The 16,982-nt window shown below is 47.0% G+C and overlaps 1 protein-coding gene across 1 annotated transcript in view; it reads right to left on the reverse strand.

The window, feature by feature from the left end:
• LOC137504562 (E3 ubiquitin-protein ligase RNF213-like) overlaps positions 1 to 16,982 on the reverse strand; it is a 526,907-nt gene that overhangs the window by 13,251 nt on the left and 496,674 nt on the right. Inside the window, exon 55 of the mRNA XM_068233144.1 lies at positions 14,084 to 14,262. Coding sequence (XP_068089245.1) covers positions 14,084 to 14,262 — 179 coding nt within the window. The remainder of the gene's footprint in view (positions 1 to 14,083; positions 14,263 to 16,982) is intronic.

A 16,982-nucleotide genomic window follows, 5' to 3' on the forward strand; every position in this document is an offset into this window, starting at 1 on the left:
TACTACTTACTACTGTACTAGGGACACTCACTCAGTCACTGTTCATAGGCTAGCTCCTGCGTGTGTGTGTGTGCGTGCACTCACTGCCTGTAGTGTACACACACTCTATTTCCTTCTGATTACTACTGATTATTGTAATTTCTAGTTACTGTGCTATTGGAAACACTCACTGTGTTCACTGTTCACACTTACTGATTACCAATACCGATTATTGTATTTTGTATTTGTACTGTACTAATCACTTAGCGATCTAATCACTTAGTGATTAGTGTCACCTCACCCACCAACCCACTCCATTAAAGTACCCCACTTTTTCACCCGCCCTTTAAAAAAACTTTAGTGTTTACGCCCAAAACATCTAAGATGTCTGGAAGTGGCAGCCAGCGCGGTTTGGGCAAGGGGAAGGGCAGCAAGGGAATCAGAAGGAGAGGGAGCAGCATTGTGGCAAGCCGCGCCACCATGCACAGTTCCGCAGCAGCAGCAGCTGCGTCAGTGGCTAACATTCCTCCTATAGCCACTGGCCATGGACGCCTTGGGCGCCGCCCAGCAGGAGCATCTGCAACTCACGCTGCAGAGACACAGCAGCAGCAGCGTGTAGCACCTGCTCCTATTTTCCTCCAGCCGGGTCGGAAACGTCCCATTGAGGAAAAGGATGCATCCACTGTGGTGCAACTGATGATGGAGGATGAGCAGCCCGCCATCAGCTCTGCATCCGAGGCCTCCACCCTCACCACCACCACCACCACCACCCCTGTTCGCAGCAGCCGCCCAGCAGGGCCTGAGGAGGAGGCCAGTTCACCGTCAGTCGCCGACCTGTCACTCAGCAGTCTTTTGACCCCAGGCACCATCAGGGTATTGTCTGCTGTTGTTGGCGATTTTGAGGAGGAGATGCTGATGGGCACTTTGGGGGAGGAGGGATTGGACAGCAAGACTGTGGCGACAGTCAAGCAGCCCATCCATGCATCAGGAGAGGAGTTTGGGGGGTCATCATCCCAGCAGGACATGTTTCAGGAGGGGGAGGATGATGATGATGATGATGACGTGGTGACAGACAAAGACTGGGTGCCGCCACCACCAGCACCTGGGAATGTCATCATCAGCAGCTCTGAGGAGGAGGAGGAGGATGCGCTTGTGGGCCTTGCAAGGAGGCGCATCATTGCAAGCATTGGCAGCAGTAGGCAGGTCCCACAGCCTGCTGGTGTCTCAGGCTCAGCAGCAGCAGCAGCAGCATCTGCCAGTACCACCACCAGCCGCACCCAAGCCCCCCCCCCCAACCACCACAGGGAGACAGGCAGCAGCGGCTCCAGGCCGTAGGGGGTTGTTTTTGTCACCAATCTGGCGATTTTTCACCATGCCCACAGTGTACAGCAAGTACGCCACTTGCAACCACTGTCAACGGAAGTTGAGCCGAGGTGCAGACCCCTTAAAGTTCAGCACCAGCTCGCTCATCAACCACCTTGCTGCGAAACATTTCCACCAGCATGAGGAGTTCCAGAGGCTGAAGGCATCTGGTGCTGGCAGTGGCACCACACCCATCACTGCACAGCCTTCAGCAGCAGCAGCAGCAACAGCAACAGCAGCCACCCGCCCTCCTGCTCCTCCAGCAGCACCAGCAGGAGTGCGGATAGCACTGCTCCTCCCCCCTCTGCAACTCCTGCCGTCGACACTGAGGCCTGTTCTGGCAGCCCGTCCTCAGTGGCCTCCTCTGCTGTGTCCGCTGATTCCCGTGCCAGCAAAACGCCACGCCAGAGCCTTTTGAGCGAGTCCTTCCAGGGGGTGGTTAGGGCTCTGCCTCCCAGCAGCCGTCGCGTGCGTCAGCTGAACGGCTTGCTGGCACGGGCCATGTGCTCCCAACTCCTGCCGTACACGCTCGTGCAGGAGGGGAGCGACATGCGTGCGCTGCTTGCTTGTGCAGCCCCAGACTGGCAGCTCCCCAGCAGACACTTCTTTGCCCGCAAGGCCATTCCTGCACTGCACCGCTCTGTGATGGCCAATGTGGAGCGAGGGCTGGAGCACGCGGTTGGTGAAAGGGTCCACGTCACCATGGACTCCTGGAGCAGCCGCTTCGGGACAGGCCGCTACCTGTCCTTCACTGTCCACTGGGTCAGCTTGGTGGAAGGGGGTGAGGATGGGAGAGCAGCAGCGGGCACAGCAGCAGCAGCAACACAGTGGGTGGTGCCACCCCGCAGGGTCAGGGGAACTGCAGCAGGTTCCTCCGATCCTCTGCCATCCTCCGGCACACCTGGCCAAACCCCCCGCCTCAGCAGCAGCGTGAAGGCCCGCCACTGCCAAGCGCTGCTGCACTTGGTCAGCCTTGGGAAGACCAAACTGACGGCAACCCATGTGTTGGCCAAACTCCAGGAGCAGGAGAGGATTTGGCTGACCCCCAGAGGCCTCAGAGTCGGAGAGGTGGTGGCCGACAATGGGGCCAATCTGGTTGCCGCAATCGACAGGGGAAACCTGACCCACATCCCCTGTCTTGCCCACGTGCTGAACCTGGTGGTGCAGAAGTTCTTGCGCACCTACCAGGGGATGGGTGAACTGCTGGAAACGGCAAGGAACGTTGTGCGTCACTTCCGGCGCTCGGCTGCAGCGTGTGCGAGCCTGGAAGACGTGCAAAAGGAGCTGGAGCTGCCACGCCATCGGCTGATCATTGACGTTCCAACTCGCTGGAACTCCACCCTGGCGATGTTGGAGCGTCTGGTTGAACAGAAGCACGCTGTCAACCAGTACCTTGCCCTAGCCACTGTTTCCGCCGCTCAGAGAAGGGACAAGACCAGCAACATCCCGTCCATCGTCCCCGATGATGACTGGAGGCACATGCAGCAGGTGTGCTTAGTGCTGGCTCCCTTTCTGCAGGCCACTAACATGGTGAGCAGGGACCATGCTATGGTCTGCGAGTGGGTGCCCCTGGTTTGTCTGCTGAACAGGGCCCTCGATGCTTTGCTGGAACAGGGAGCGGCAGCCTTGGACCAGCAGGAGCGGCATGCAGCTGCACAGTCCACCTCTGAGGGGGAGGAGGAGGAGGACTTGGTAGAGGTCCCTGACCTTGCTGCTGATAAGGGGGATCAGCACAGTGCAGCTGAGTTGGTGCGGGGGTGGAGAGAGGATGAGGCTGAGGAGGGAGAGGAGGAGGATGAGGACAGCACTGCCGTCGATGTGCCAGCACACGTGGCCCGCCTCTTCCCAATGGCAGCGCACATGCTGACGTGCCTGCGCAGGGACCCCAGGGTGATCCAGATGAAGCAGAGGGAGGACATCTTAATCAGCATGATGTTGGACCCACGCCTCAAGGGGAAGTTGAGCCAGTTCCTGCCGCCTGCAGGAGGAGACCCAGCGCAACAAATAAGGAGCTTGTAGCAGGCCCTTGTTGAGCGCTTGGAGGAAGCCTTCCCCCAGCCTTCCACCCCCACTGTCCAGCAGCCAGCACAGAGGCAGCAGCAGGTGCCTGCATCCAGCAGCAAGCGCCCCACAGACCTGCTGTCTCTCAGCAACGAGCTCTACAGGACTGTAGAGGCTCCGGCAGCAGTGATGACTAGAGAGGAGGTGCATGCAGCAGCATCCTCCTCCGGTCACAGCCAGCGCCTGACCCGCATGGTGGCTGACTACATGGGGTCCTACAGCGGGCTTGACAGCGATGCCCCTGTTGATCCCATGGAGTATTGGGTCAAGCGCCTGGAGATCTGGAGCGAGCTGGTGCAGTACGCCCTGGAAGTGCTGTCCTGCCCCCCTTCCAGCGTGCTGTCCGAGCGCTGCTTCAGTGCAGCTGGTGGCGTGGTCACCGAGAAACGCTCACGTCTGTCTCACAAGTCTGTGGACAGACTGACGTTTCTCAAGATGAACCAGGCGTGGGTGGAAGGCGAGTTCCTGGCCCCTGTTGTCGGCGAGAGGGGGACATGAACTGGCTGCCGGAAGAACCATCTTTAATGTGCCTTACCACCCTTTACCACCTCCTGGCTCCTGCTCACTAAGCCAGCCTGGTTCACTTTGACTATTACGTCGCCTGCAGCCACACATTTTACATCTACAGTGGGCAGCTGTGTACTGCCCTTCTGCTGTCTGTCTGTCTGTGTTTCCCACTGCCAGGGTACACAGATTTTACCTTCTGCTGCCACTCTGCCACCAGCTATTACGCCAAACAATAGCTATATCTATGTAATTTGCTGTAAAAAAAAAAAAAAATGTAAACCATTAAAAAAAAAACAATTTTTAATTTTTCTGAGGTGCCCGGGTTGAAAACTGTGTTGTCTCAGTTGTGTATTGGACACGATGTGGGCTGCACGACCGCTGTCTGGGACCTCCTGTTGTGTTTATTTACACCCTGGTATCACCGCTAGGTACCAGGGCTATTATGTCACGCTGCCTGCCTGCTGCCACACTCACACTACTCCTCCATTCCTCCTGCTGCTGCTTCTGTCTGTCTGTGTTTCCCACTGCCAGGGTACACAGATTTACCCTCCGCTGCCACTCTGCCACCAGCTATTACGTCAAACAATAGCTATATCTGTGTAATTTGTTGTAAAAACAACACAAAAAAAACCATAAAAAAAAAAAAAAGCCCCTGATGAGTGCGCATGCACGAAACGCGTAGGGCGGAGCTACGGGCGGACTGAGCTGGCGTGGAGGATTATACTGAAATGCTTGTTTTTACTGGAAAATTGTGAGTGCACTACTTTTAAACATTTTATTAAAGCGAATGGTTTTACACTATGTGGAGCTTCTCAGTTATTAGGCTGATGTGAGACTCCTGCTTCTATGGAATCATCTACTCGAGGCTGACAGTGAGAGTTCCGCTGGGTGTTTAAGTGCAGTTGCTGTCTTTAACTTGGGCAGCAAAACAGAAGGTGAGAGGCCACGTATGTTGGTGGTGGTGTCTAAGCCTGAGGAAAGTTGCACGGGTTGAAAAGTGGAAAGGTGCTAAAACTGCTGTCTGTGGGTGGCGGCCATAGTACATGGTGAGGACCCGTGTGACCTGGTGACCTGTGGTGGATATTTGGGCAAAGCTCACGACTAATTCCTGGCACTGGGTGTGAGGGATGTGGCACTGTTGCAATACAGTATTATGCTATGGTTTTGTGTTTTCTTTTTCATTTGAGTGACACAACTGTATGAAGATTCAACTACATGTGAGCGCAGCATCGCAAAAGGAATACTATTATGTCACGCTGCCTGCCTGCTGCCACACTCACACTACTCCTCCATTCCTCCTGCTGCTGCTGCAGTCTGTCTGTGTTTCCCACTGCCAAGGGTACACAGATTTACCTTCTGCTGCCACTCTGCCACCAGCTATTACGTCAAACAATAGCTGCCCCTGCTGCCTGTATTTACCTTTAAAAAAAAAAAAAAAAAAGGTTTAATTTTTCTGAGGTGCCCGGGTTGAAAACTGTGTTGTCCCAGTTGTGTATTGGACGCGATGTGGGCTGCACGACCGCTGTCTGGGACCTCCTGTTGTGTTTATTTACACCCTGGTATCACCGCTAGGTACCAGGGCTATTATGTCACGCTGCCTGCCTGCTGCCACACTCACACTACTCCTCCATTCCTCCTGCTGCTGCTGCTGTCTGTTTGTGTTTCCCACTGCCAGGGTACACAGATTTACCCTCCGCTGCCACTCTGCCACCAGCTATTACGTCAAACAATAGCTATATCTGTGTAATTTGTTGTAAAAACAACACAAAAAAAAACATAAAAAAAAAAAAAAAGGTTTAATTTTTCTGAGGTGCCCGGGTTGAAAACTGTGTTGTCCCAGTTGTGTATTGGACACGATGTGGGCTGCACGACCGCTGTCTGTGACCTTCTGTTGTGTTTATTTACACCCTGGTATCACCACTAGGTACCAGGGCTATTATGTCACGCTGCCTGCCTGCTGCCACACTCACACTACTCCTCCATTCCTCCTGCTGCTGCTGCGGTCTGTCTGTGTTTCCCACTGCCAAGGGTACACAGATTTACCTCCTGCTGCCACTCTGCCACCAGCTATTATGTCAAACAATAGCTGCCCCTGCTGCCTGTATTTACCTTTAAAAAAAAAAAAAAAAAAAAGGTTTAATTTTTCTGAGGTGCCCGGGTTGAAAACTGTGTTGTCCCAGTTGTGTATTGGACGCGATGTGGGCTGCACGACCGCTGTCTGGGACCTCCTGTTGTGTTTATTTACACCCTGGTATCACCGCTAGGTACCAGGGCTATTATGTCACGCTGCCTGCCTGCTGCCACACTCACACTACTCCTCCATTCCTCCTGCTGCTGCTGCTGTCTGACTGTGTTTCCCACTGCCAGGGTACACAGATGTACCTTCCGCTGCCAGTCTGCCACCAGCTATTACGTCAAACAATAGCTGCTCACATTACTCCTCCATTCCTCCTGCTGCTGCTGCTGTCTGTTTGTGTTTCCCACTGCCAGGGTACACAGATTTACCCTCCGCTGCCACTCTGCCACCAGCTATTACGTCAAACAATAGCTATATCTGTGTAATTTGTTGTAAAAACCAGGGCTATTATGTCACGCTGCCTGCCTCATTGACTGCCTGCTGCCACACACTCATCCTCCTCCTCCTGCTGCTGAATTTACCTCCTGCTGTCTGTGTGTTTCCCACTGCCAGGGAGCACATACAATGGCGCTTCCAACATGCGTGCGCCACCAGCTATTTATTACGCTCAAAAATAGCTGCATTTCTTTAAAAAAAAAATATAAAAGAGAAATAAGTGAAGAAGAAGAAGACGATATAGAAGAAGAAGAAGATATAGAATAAGAAGAAGAAGGAGAAGAAGAAGAAGAAGAAGATATAGAAAAAGAAGAAGACGAAATAGAAAAAGAAGATATAGAAGAAGATGAAGAAGATGAAGAAGATGAAGAAGATGAAGAAGAAGATGAAGATGTAGAAGATGAAGAAGAAGAAGAAGATGAAGATGAAGAAGAAGATGAAGAAGAAGAAGATGAAGAAGAAGAAGATGAAGAAGATGAAGAAGATGAAGAAGATGAAGAAGAAGAAGATGAAGAAGATGAAGAAGAAGAAGATGATGAAGAAGAAGAAGAAGATGAAGAAGAAGATGAAGAAGAAGAAGAAGATGAAGAAGAAGAAGATGAAGAAGAAAAAGACGATATAGAAGAAGAAGAAGAAGAAGATATAGAAGAAGATATAGAAGAAGAAGAAGAAGAAGATATAGAAGATAAAGAAGAAGAAGAAGTATATACATTACTGAACAAAATTTTGGACACAACTTCTCTTTCCACCTTCTTTTTTTTTAAAGGAACATCCCCACATAATCACTTGCTGTTGTTACTTGGAAAAAAAAATGTTTCTTGCATCATTCACCCTCAAAACAAGTGTTGGAAGCTATTTAAGGCCAATTCGAATGGTCAGCTCGAATACCGACTCGAATAGTGAGGTCGAAGTCCGAGGTCGAATCGAATAGTAAAAAATATTCGACTCGAATATTCGACCGAATTCGAATAATTTACTATTCGAATTCGACCAAACTCGAATTATAAAAAGGGGTATCCGAGCACCACTACATTGGAGTACTCCTCATTCCCTTCTGAAAGAAACTGGTAACTAAAGCGACTACTTCTATGTTGCCTGTACAACTACACCAAGTCAATACAGAGCTTCACGTCACAAAGTCTATGGATGTTTTGCTGTTGTTAATGAAGAATCCTTCGTCAAGATGAAGAACTCTGATGCTCTTGGCTGAATGTGTTAACCCTTGTGTTTGCATTACCCTCCCTTGTTTGTCCGTGTTGGTGTTGCCAACAACAGGGGGGAATGAAGTAAAATTGATAGTTTATAAAAAAAAATGGCCACCTGTAAGCCATATTGCACACTTCCTTTATAGCATACATTTATCCTTAGAAATAACAGGTTCTCTTGTTCGCAGTTTCACACAGTCTCATCACATAGGAATGCAGCTGTGGGATTTTGGGTTGGTATCTTGCAGATGAGAGACAACACAGTGTTTCCCACAAGTTATAACCTTGAGTCACACAGAACTATTGTCCACTGAACTGTCTTTTACAAGCTTACCTACTTAGATATTCATAAATATTTATGTATTCATTTTGTATCATCCAATAAGTTAGTTAGCTCCTATGTTAGGAACCAAATCGGGGCTTTAGATAGGCGGATTAATTAGAATTTGTAATTCATTTCAAAGTGTATATCTGTCTGTTCCAAGCTTTCCAGACTAGACATTACTATTCTGTGTCTCCTGTACAGTAAATAAACTTCTACTATACTTCCAAGAGACTGATCTGTGATATTTCACAACAGTGTGTGTTATTTATATTAGCCATCTTTTCTCTGCTCTCTTATCTTTTACAAGCTGGATAAATCCTCTGTTGTGAAAGGAGTCACATACTGAGGAATTACAGACACGGGCAGAGCTGTCTGCAGGAAGAAACAATCAGCCTGTAATTCTTCAGTGGATGAGAGCTGCAGAGGGAAAGAAACATACAAATGATCTCTTGAGATTCAAAAGGAAAGCTGTATACAGCCTGCTTGTGTATGGATGTATTTTCTATGTGTGGACATACTGTACATCAACCTACTTCCTGTTTTGGTGGCCATTTTGTTTGTTTATAAACAAACTTTTTAAAACTGTTTTTGACTACTTTTAATGCGGCGGGGAGTGGCAAAATTGTGTCAGAGGGTAATAGGAGATGTCCCCTAACGCACTGGTATGTTTACTTTTGTGCGATTTTAACAATACAGATTCTCTTTAACAATAAGCCCCACGACAGGCGGTAAACGACCTACAATTGCCCGCGTGAACTGGCCCTTAACCTTGTTTCAGGAACTTTTCTCACCAAGCACAATCTTATCAGAAGGCAGGAGAAGACTACATTCTATCAAATACTGCTTCCACAAGATCTCCCACTTTACATTAAAAATACTTAACAGACTTTTTATAAATTAAATGACAATTTATCAGATCGCAACCTTCCTGACATCCACTTTTCAAAATCCCTTTCATAATCCCCAGGCTAGGGATTGAATGTGAAGAATAAATTAGAGACGGTGGAAAAATGATTCGTTCTGTTTTACTCCTATTATGTTTTAGGAGGCAGGAGGCCATGAAAGAGGATATAGCAGACAGACAGTCAGGAACCCGTGTGAGGAGGAAGTTAAGGTCTGCGGCCGAAAGGTAATGTTGTGTATCAAGTGCATACAAGTCATAGTGAAAAGCAAACGAGTTGTTTAAGTTGCCAAGACTGCGCATGTAGATGGAAAATAGGAGGGATCCAAGGACAGAGCCCTGAGGTACCCCACAGGCATACTTATGAAACAGCTGCCATGAGATTTGTGCTCAGTATAAAGCTGATATAGGGCTTACCCTGCTCCTGCACAAGTCCCGGCGGTGGTAATTACTATTCCCCCTCCAGGTCATCGTAGATGGTAGGGTATGATGTAATTCGTCTTCCAGCTATTGCTGGTGGCTGAATTACAGTGATTTAAAAGTAATTTAAGCTCCATCTTTTGACAGCGCCCACATTTCTCTCTGAGCACTGCTATAGCCATAATGCCTATTACGTCCTATGATGGCGCCAGCTGCGCCCAAATCTCCTGTGCTGTGTTAACAGTGCTCACTCCCACAGATGTGGAGAGGAAATCTGAGCAGGAGACTGTGAAAGTCTGTCCAGAGAGATAGAAAGATATCCAGGAGAGCGCAACGCCCTTTATACCTACAGGTAAAAGTACCGTCATTTTCAGACTATAAGACACTCTTGAACATAAGATGCACATAGATTTAAAAGACAAAGGCCAGGAAATAAAATAATATACTAATACCTGGTGCATCTATGGTGTAGGGCAGGCATGGGCAAACTTGGCCCTCCAGCTGTTAAGGAACTACAAATCCCGCAATGCATTTGCCTTTATGAGTCATGACTGTGGCTGTCAGACTCCTGCAATGCATTGTGGGACTTGTAGTTCCTCAACAGCTGGAGGGCCAAGTTTGCCCATGCCTGGTGTAGGGGCATCTTATGGACCTTTTCAGCTCAATTACTGTGTTCCCCTTCTACCTTTTGTGTCCCCCTCTGTCCCCTGCCATCCTCCTTTGTCCCTGTGTCCCCTCTGTCCCCTGCCATCCTCCTTTGTCCCTGTGCCCCCCACTGTCCACTGCCATCCTCCTTTATCCCTGTGTCCCCCTCTATCCCCTGCCATCCTCCTTTGTCCCTGTGTCCCCCTCTGTCCCCTGCCATCCTCCTTTGTCCCTGTGTTCCCCTCTGTCCCCTGCCATCCTCCTTTATCCCTGTGTCCCCCTATGTCCCCTTCCATCCGCCTTTGTCCCTGTGTCCCCCTCTGTCCCCTGCCATCCTCCTTTGTCCCTGTGTCCCCCTCTGTCCCCTGCCATCCTCCTTTGTCCCTGTGTCCCCCTCTGTCCCCTGCCATCCTCCTTTGTCCCTGTGTCCCTTGCCATCCTTCTTTGTCCCTGTGTCCCCCTGTGTCCCCTGCCATCCTCCTTTGTCCCTGTGTCCCCCTCTGTCCCCTGCCATCCTCCTTTGTCCCTGTGCCCCCCTCTGTCCCCTGCCATCCTCCTTTGTCCCTGTGTCCTCATGTGTCTCCTGCAGGATCCACATGAAAACAATTATGCTCCCTCCGCAGCAGCAGCAGAGTTCCGGGACTCAATCCCTTCCTGCAGCATTAATGTCAGCACCGGTCCGAATTATATTATTCAAACCAATAAGATGCAAAGACTTTTTCTCTGCATCTTATTGTCTGAAAAATACAGTATCTGTAGGAATAAGGTATTGTCAACAGTATCAAACACTGAGGAAAAAGTTGAGATGAGGAGTGTAGATCAAAGTGTTTTTCCTTGCAGCCCATATTGCAAATCCTTCAGCTGATAAACATGAAGAAGGGGTGGAGAAGGAAGTTAAAAATGCTAAACAACCACTTTGGATTATGTGAGTGGGAGGATATGAGGGAAGAAAAATAGAACTGTTTTACTAGGACAATGGTAGGATTAGAGTGTGAGCTCCTCTAAGAAGTCAGTGACATAGTTACATAGTTACATAGTTATTTTGGTTGAAAAAAGACATATGTCCATCGAGTTCAACCAGTATAAAGTACAACACCAGCCTGCTCCCTCACATATCCCTGTTGATCCAGAGGAAGGCGAAAAAACCCTTACAAGGCATGGTCCAATTAGCCCCTAAAGGGAAAAATTCCTTCCCGACTCCAAATGGCAATCAGATAAAATTCCTGGATCAACATCATTAGGCATTACCTAGTAATTGTAGCCATGGATGTCTTTCAACGCAAGGAAAGCATCTAAGCCCCCTTTAAATGCAGGTATAGAGTTTGCCATAACGACTTCCTGTGGCAATGCATTCCACATCTTAACCACTCTTACTGTAAAGAACCATTTCCTAAATAAATGGCTAAAACGTTTTTCCTCCATGCGCAGATCATGTCCTCTAGTCCTTTGAAAAGGCCTAGGGACAAAAAGCTCATCCGCCAAGCTATTATATTGCCCTCTGATGTATTTATACATGTTAATTAGATCCCCTCTAAGGCGTCTTTTCTCTAGACTAAATAAACCCAGTTTATCTAACCTTTCTTGATAAGTGAGACCTTCCATCCCACGTATCAATTTTGTTGCTCGTCTCTGCACCTGCTCTAAAACTGCAATATCTTTTTTGTAATGTGGTGCCCAGAACTGAATTCCATATTCCAGATGTGGCCTTACTAGAGAGTTAAACAGGGGCAATATTATGCTAGCATCTCGAGTTTTTATTTCCCTTTTAATGCATCCCAAAATTTTGTTAGCTTTAGCTGCAGCTGCTTGGCATTGAGTACGATTATTTAACTTGTTGTCAATGAGTACTCCTAAGTCCTTCTCCAAGTTTGATGTTCCCAACTGTATCCCATTTATTTTGTATGGTGCTAGACCATTAGTACGTCCAAAATGCATGACTTTACATTTGTCAACATTGAATTTCATCTGCCATGTATGTGCCCATATAGCCATCCTATCCAGATCCTGTTGCAATATGACACTATCTTCCTGAGAATTGATGATTCTGCACAATTTTGTATCATCTGCAAAAATAGCAACATTGCTCACTACTGCATCTACTAGGTCATTAATAAATAAATTGAAGAGCACTGGACCCAGAACAGACCCCTGTGGGACCCCACTGCTAACAGTCTCCCATTTTGAGTACGATCCATTGACCACAACTCTTTGTTTTCTGTCCATTAGCCAGTTCCCTATCCATGAACACAGACTCTTCCCCAGTTCTGCAATCCTCAACTTTTGCACCAGACTTTTGTGGGGAACAGTGTCGAAGGCCTTTGCAAAGTCCAAGTATATCACATCTACAGCATTCCCAATATCCATATTAGCATTCACTACCTCATAAAAGCTGAGCATGTTAGTCAAACAGGACCTGTCTTTAGTAAACCCATGTTGATGCTGAGAAATAAGATTATTTTCTACTATGAAGTCATGTATAGTATCTCTTAGTAACCCCTCAAATAGTTTGCATACAACTGATGTTAAGCTTACAGGTCTATAATTTCCTGGATCTGATTTTTTGCCCTTCTTAAATAATGGGAAAACGTGGGCTGTACGCCAATCCACTGGGACTCTGCCAGTTGCAAGAGAGTCACAAAAGATAAGATAAAGGGGTTTATCTATAGCTGAACTTAATTCCCTTAGGACCCGAGGATGCATGCCATCCGGGCCAGGTGCCTTGTCTATTTTTAATTTATTTAGTCTTGCCTTCACTTCTTCCTGCGTTAAGTATTTAATATTACAGTTAGAAGATTGAGACTCTTCCGCCGCTGTAGTTTGCAACAGTGCTGTTTCCTTTGTGAAGACAGAAGCAAAGAAAGCATTTAATAACTCTGCCTTACCTTGGTCATCCACCATTGAGTTCCCACCCTCATCCTTTAGGAGTCCTATACAGTCAACCTTTCTTTTTTTTAGAGTTAATGTACTTGTAAAACTTTTTTGGGTTAGATTTGATATCCTTAGCGATTTGTTTTTCAGCTTCAATCTTTGCCTGCCTAATTTCTTTTTTACAATTGTTATTGCACTCCTTATAATTGCTTAGTGCAGGCTCGGTCCCCTCCTGTTTTAAGGCCTTATAGGCATTCTTTTTCCTCTTCATTTTATCTTTAACCTTTCTATTCATCCATAGAGGCCTTTTTTATTCCTAGACATTTTGTTTCCATATGGGATATACATACTACAATATTGATTGAGTATAAGTTTAAAAGCTTGCCATTTCCCTTCAGTGTCTTCCCCTTGTAGTACATTATCCCAGTTCACCAAACTTAGTGCCTGCCTAATTTGATTGTACTCTGTAAAAGTGCTGCAGAAGATGTCAGTGCTATATACATACATAATAATATGGTAGGACATTAGACTATAACTATGGTAGGATTAGATTGTGAGCTCCTCTGAGGACAGTCAGTGACATGACTATGTACTCTGTAAAGTGCTGCAGAAGATGTCAGTGCTATATAAATACATAATAATAATAATATTAATAATAATAATATGCTAGGACATTACACTATGGCTATGGTAGGATTAGACTGTGAGCTCCTCTGTGGACAGTCTGTGACATGATTATGTACTCTGTAATGTGCTGCAGGAGATGTCACTGCTATATAAATACATAATAATAATATGGTAGGACATTACACTATGGCTATGGTAGGATTAGATTGTGAGCTCCTCTGGGGACAGTCAATGACATGACTATGTACGCTGTACAGTGCTGCAGAAGATATCACTGCTATATAACTACATAATAATAATAATAATAATATGCTAGGACATTACACTATGGCTATGGTAGGATTAGAGTGTGAGCTCCTCTGAGGACAGTCAGTGACATCACTATGTACTCTGTAAAGTGCTGCAGAAGATGTCAGTGCTATATAAATACACAATAATAATAATAATAATCGTTATGTAGCTGTAGGCAAGCAACACAGTACAAAAGTGATATTTACAATTTACACTAATCATCATGTCTGGTTTCAAAATTTAACATCTTTATTTATGCTTTGGTTGGTCTTGAATCTCAAGTGACTCAAACTCAAGCGATTTTTTTTTAAATAACTTACCTCCACTCTGGATTGTACATGTCTGTACTATTTTTCTTTGTTAACTGTAACATGATCATCTCGTGCATCTCCAGAAGGAACTGGTTGGTGCCATATACTTCCAGGAAGACATTCAGAGCATGCTCCCGCTCCTTGTCCATCTCCTGCTTATAGACAACGTCCACATTCTCAAATGGATCCTGAAATATCAACATGAAATATTAAGGTTAAACAGCCTTCATTTCTAACCGTATGAGTGTCTCTATTATAGTACAACAATTTATACAGCAGAAAATAAATCCCTTTTCTATAACTTGCTGGGAGGTTTGGGAACAGTTCATGGCTTGGTGAAAAAGGCACTCAGAATTTTCATCTGTCTGTGTCATTCATTCACAAGTCTTCTCAGAGCCAATAGTAAAATGTATTACACCACACTGGGGGTGTTGTGGCTGACCCTTGCATCAAAGGTCCTCAGTGTTGCCTGTATTTTTATAGCTCTTTGAATGGGCACCACATAAGGCATAGGGATTTGTTTGCAATGTCCCAGTTAAAGGTTTAGTTTTTTTTTCTGCTGGTGGCAATGTATGCCTGGTTGGATGTACTCCCTCTTCTCACCAGCAGGTGGCAATGTATACTTGGTTGGATGTACTCCCTCTTCTCACCAGCAGGTGGCAACTTATACCTGGATAGATGTACTCCCTCTTCTCACCAGCAGGTGGCAATGTATACTTGGTTGGATGTACTCCCTCTTCTCACCAGCAGGTGGCAACTTATACCTGGATAGATGTACTCCCTCTTCTCACCAGCAGGTGGCAATGTATGCCTGGATGGATGTGATCACTCTGCTCACCAGCAGGTGGCAATGTATGCCTGGATGGATGTGCTCACTCTGCTCACCAGCAGATGGCAATGTGTGCCTGGATAAATGTACTCCCTCTGCTCACCAATAGGTAGCATTGTATGCCTCTACTGTTGTATCTGCTCACCAGCAGGTGGCATAGTATGCCTGGATGGATGTACTCCCTCTGCTTACCAGCAGGTGGCATAGTGTATGCTTGGATGGATGTACTCCCTCTGCTTACCAGCAGGTGGCATAGTGTATGCTTGGATGGATGTACTCCCTCTGCTTACCAGCAGGTGGCATAGTGTATGCCTGGATAGATGTACTCCCTCTGCTTACCAGCAGGTGGCATAGTGTAGGCCTGGATAGATGTACTCCCTCTGCTTACCAGCAGGTGGCATAGTGTATGCCTGGATAGATGTACTCCCTCTGCTTACCAGCAGGTGGCATAGTGTATGCCTGGATAGATGTACTCCCTCTGCTTACCAGCAGGTGGCATAGTGTATGCCTGGATAGATGTACTCCCTCTGCTTACCAGCAGGTGGCATAGTGTATGCCTGGATAGATGTACTCCCTCTGCTTACCAGCAGGTGGCATAGTGTATGCCTGGATAGATGTACTCCCTCTGCTTACCAGCAGGTGGCATAGTGTATGCCTGGATGGATGTACTCCCTCTGCTTACCAGCAGGTGGCATAGTGTATGCCTGGATAGATGTACTCCCTCTGCTTACCAGCAGGTGGCATAGTGTAGGCCTGGATAGATGTACTCCCTCTGCTTACCAGCAGGTGGCATAGTGTATGCCTGGATAGATGTACTCCCTCTGCTTACCAGCAGGTGGCATAGTGTATGCCTGGATAGATGTACTCCCTCTGCTTACCAGCAGGTGGCATAGTGTATGCCTGGATAGATGTACTCCCTCTGCTTACCAGCAGGTGGCATAGTGTATGCCTGGATAGATGTACTCCCTCTGCTTACCAGCAGGTGGCATAGTGTATGCCTGGATAGATGTACTCCCTCTGCTTACCAGCAGGTGGCATAGTGTATGCCTGGATAGATGTACTCCCTCTGCTTACCAGCAGGTGGCATAGTGTATGCCTGGATGGATGTACTCCCTCTGCTTACCAGCAGGTGGCATAGTGTAGGCCTGGATAGATGTACTCCCTATGCTTACCAGCAGGTGGCATAGTGTATGCTTGGATGGATGTACTCCCTCTGCTTACCAGCAGGTGGCATAGTGTATGCTTGGATTGATGTACTCCCTCTGCTTACCAGCAGGTGGCATAGTGTATGCCTGGATTGATGTACTCCCTCTGCTTACCAGCAGGTGGCATAGTGTATGCCTGGATAGATGTACTCCCTCTGCTTACCAGCAGGTGGCATAGTGTATGCCTGGATGGATGGGTGGCATTTTGCAAGACATTTTGGATATTTTTGTAAGTGCAACTCCCTGGTTCACCTGCTACTGTATGGTGCGCCTGGATTGCAGTACTCCCACTGTTCACCAGTAAATGGCCTTCTTACAAGCTGTCTGTACATTAAAGTAAACTGAGCACCTGAAATAAAAAAATATATCAAACCATCCATAAGGGAGGTTTGTAAATGTTATGGACTGTTGGCCAGGGTTGGAAACATTTATTTACCTTTAGAGGTCTGTTACCTAGCTTCCCATGTGAATGCAGCACTCTGCTGCAGGTTGCTGTCATTGTATCACAGGAAGGAATAATCATCTACTGTGGAAGCTGTTTGCAGCTAGATTTGTTGTGTAAACTATCTAAACTTTAGATATGATATATAGACAAGTTACTTGTTTTAGTTACTTTTCCATCTCGGATCTGCTTTAAAGTCCCCATTGTGATATTGAGTTGCCCCAGCCACAGAGTATGCCAGGAGATGTAGTCCATCAATGTGATTAAATCTACCGATATGGAGATGTAGCCATATTGACTACATCTTTAAACATGCAGTATGGCAGCTGGTGCCTTGCAATATCACTCCAGGCACTTTGATCAACAGCAGCTATAGCGGGTGCAGACAAGGAGGGCTGTATACACATGGGGAACTAGAGAGCAGCCACGTCA

Source organism: Hyperolius riggenbachi, chromosome 4 (genome assembly GCF_040937935.1).
Source record: "Hyperolius riggenbachi isolate aHypRig1 chromosome 4, aHypRig1.pri, whole genome shotgun sequence".
NCBI lineage: Eukaryota > Metazoa > Chordata > Amphibia > Anura > Hyperoliidae > Hyperolius > Hyperolius riggenbachi.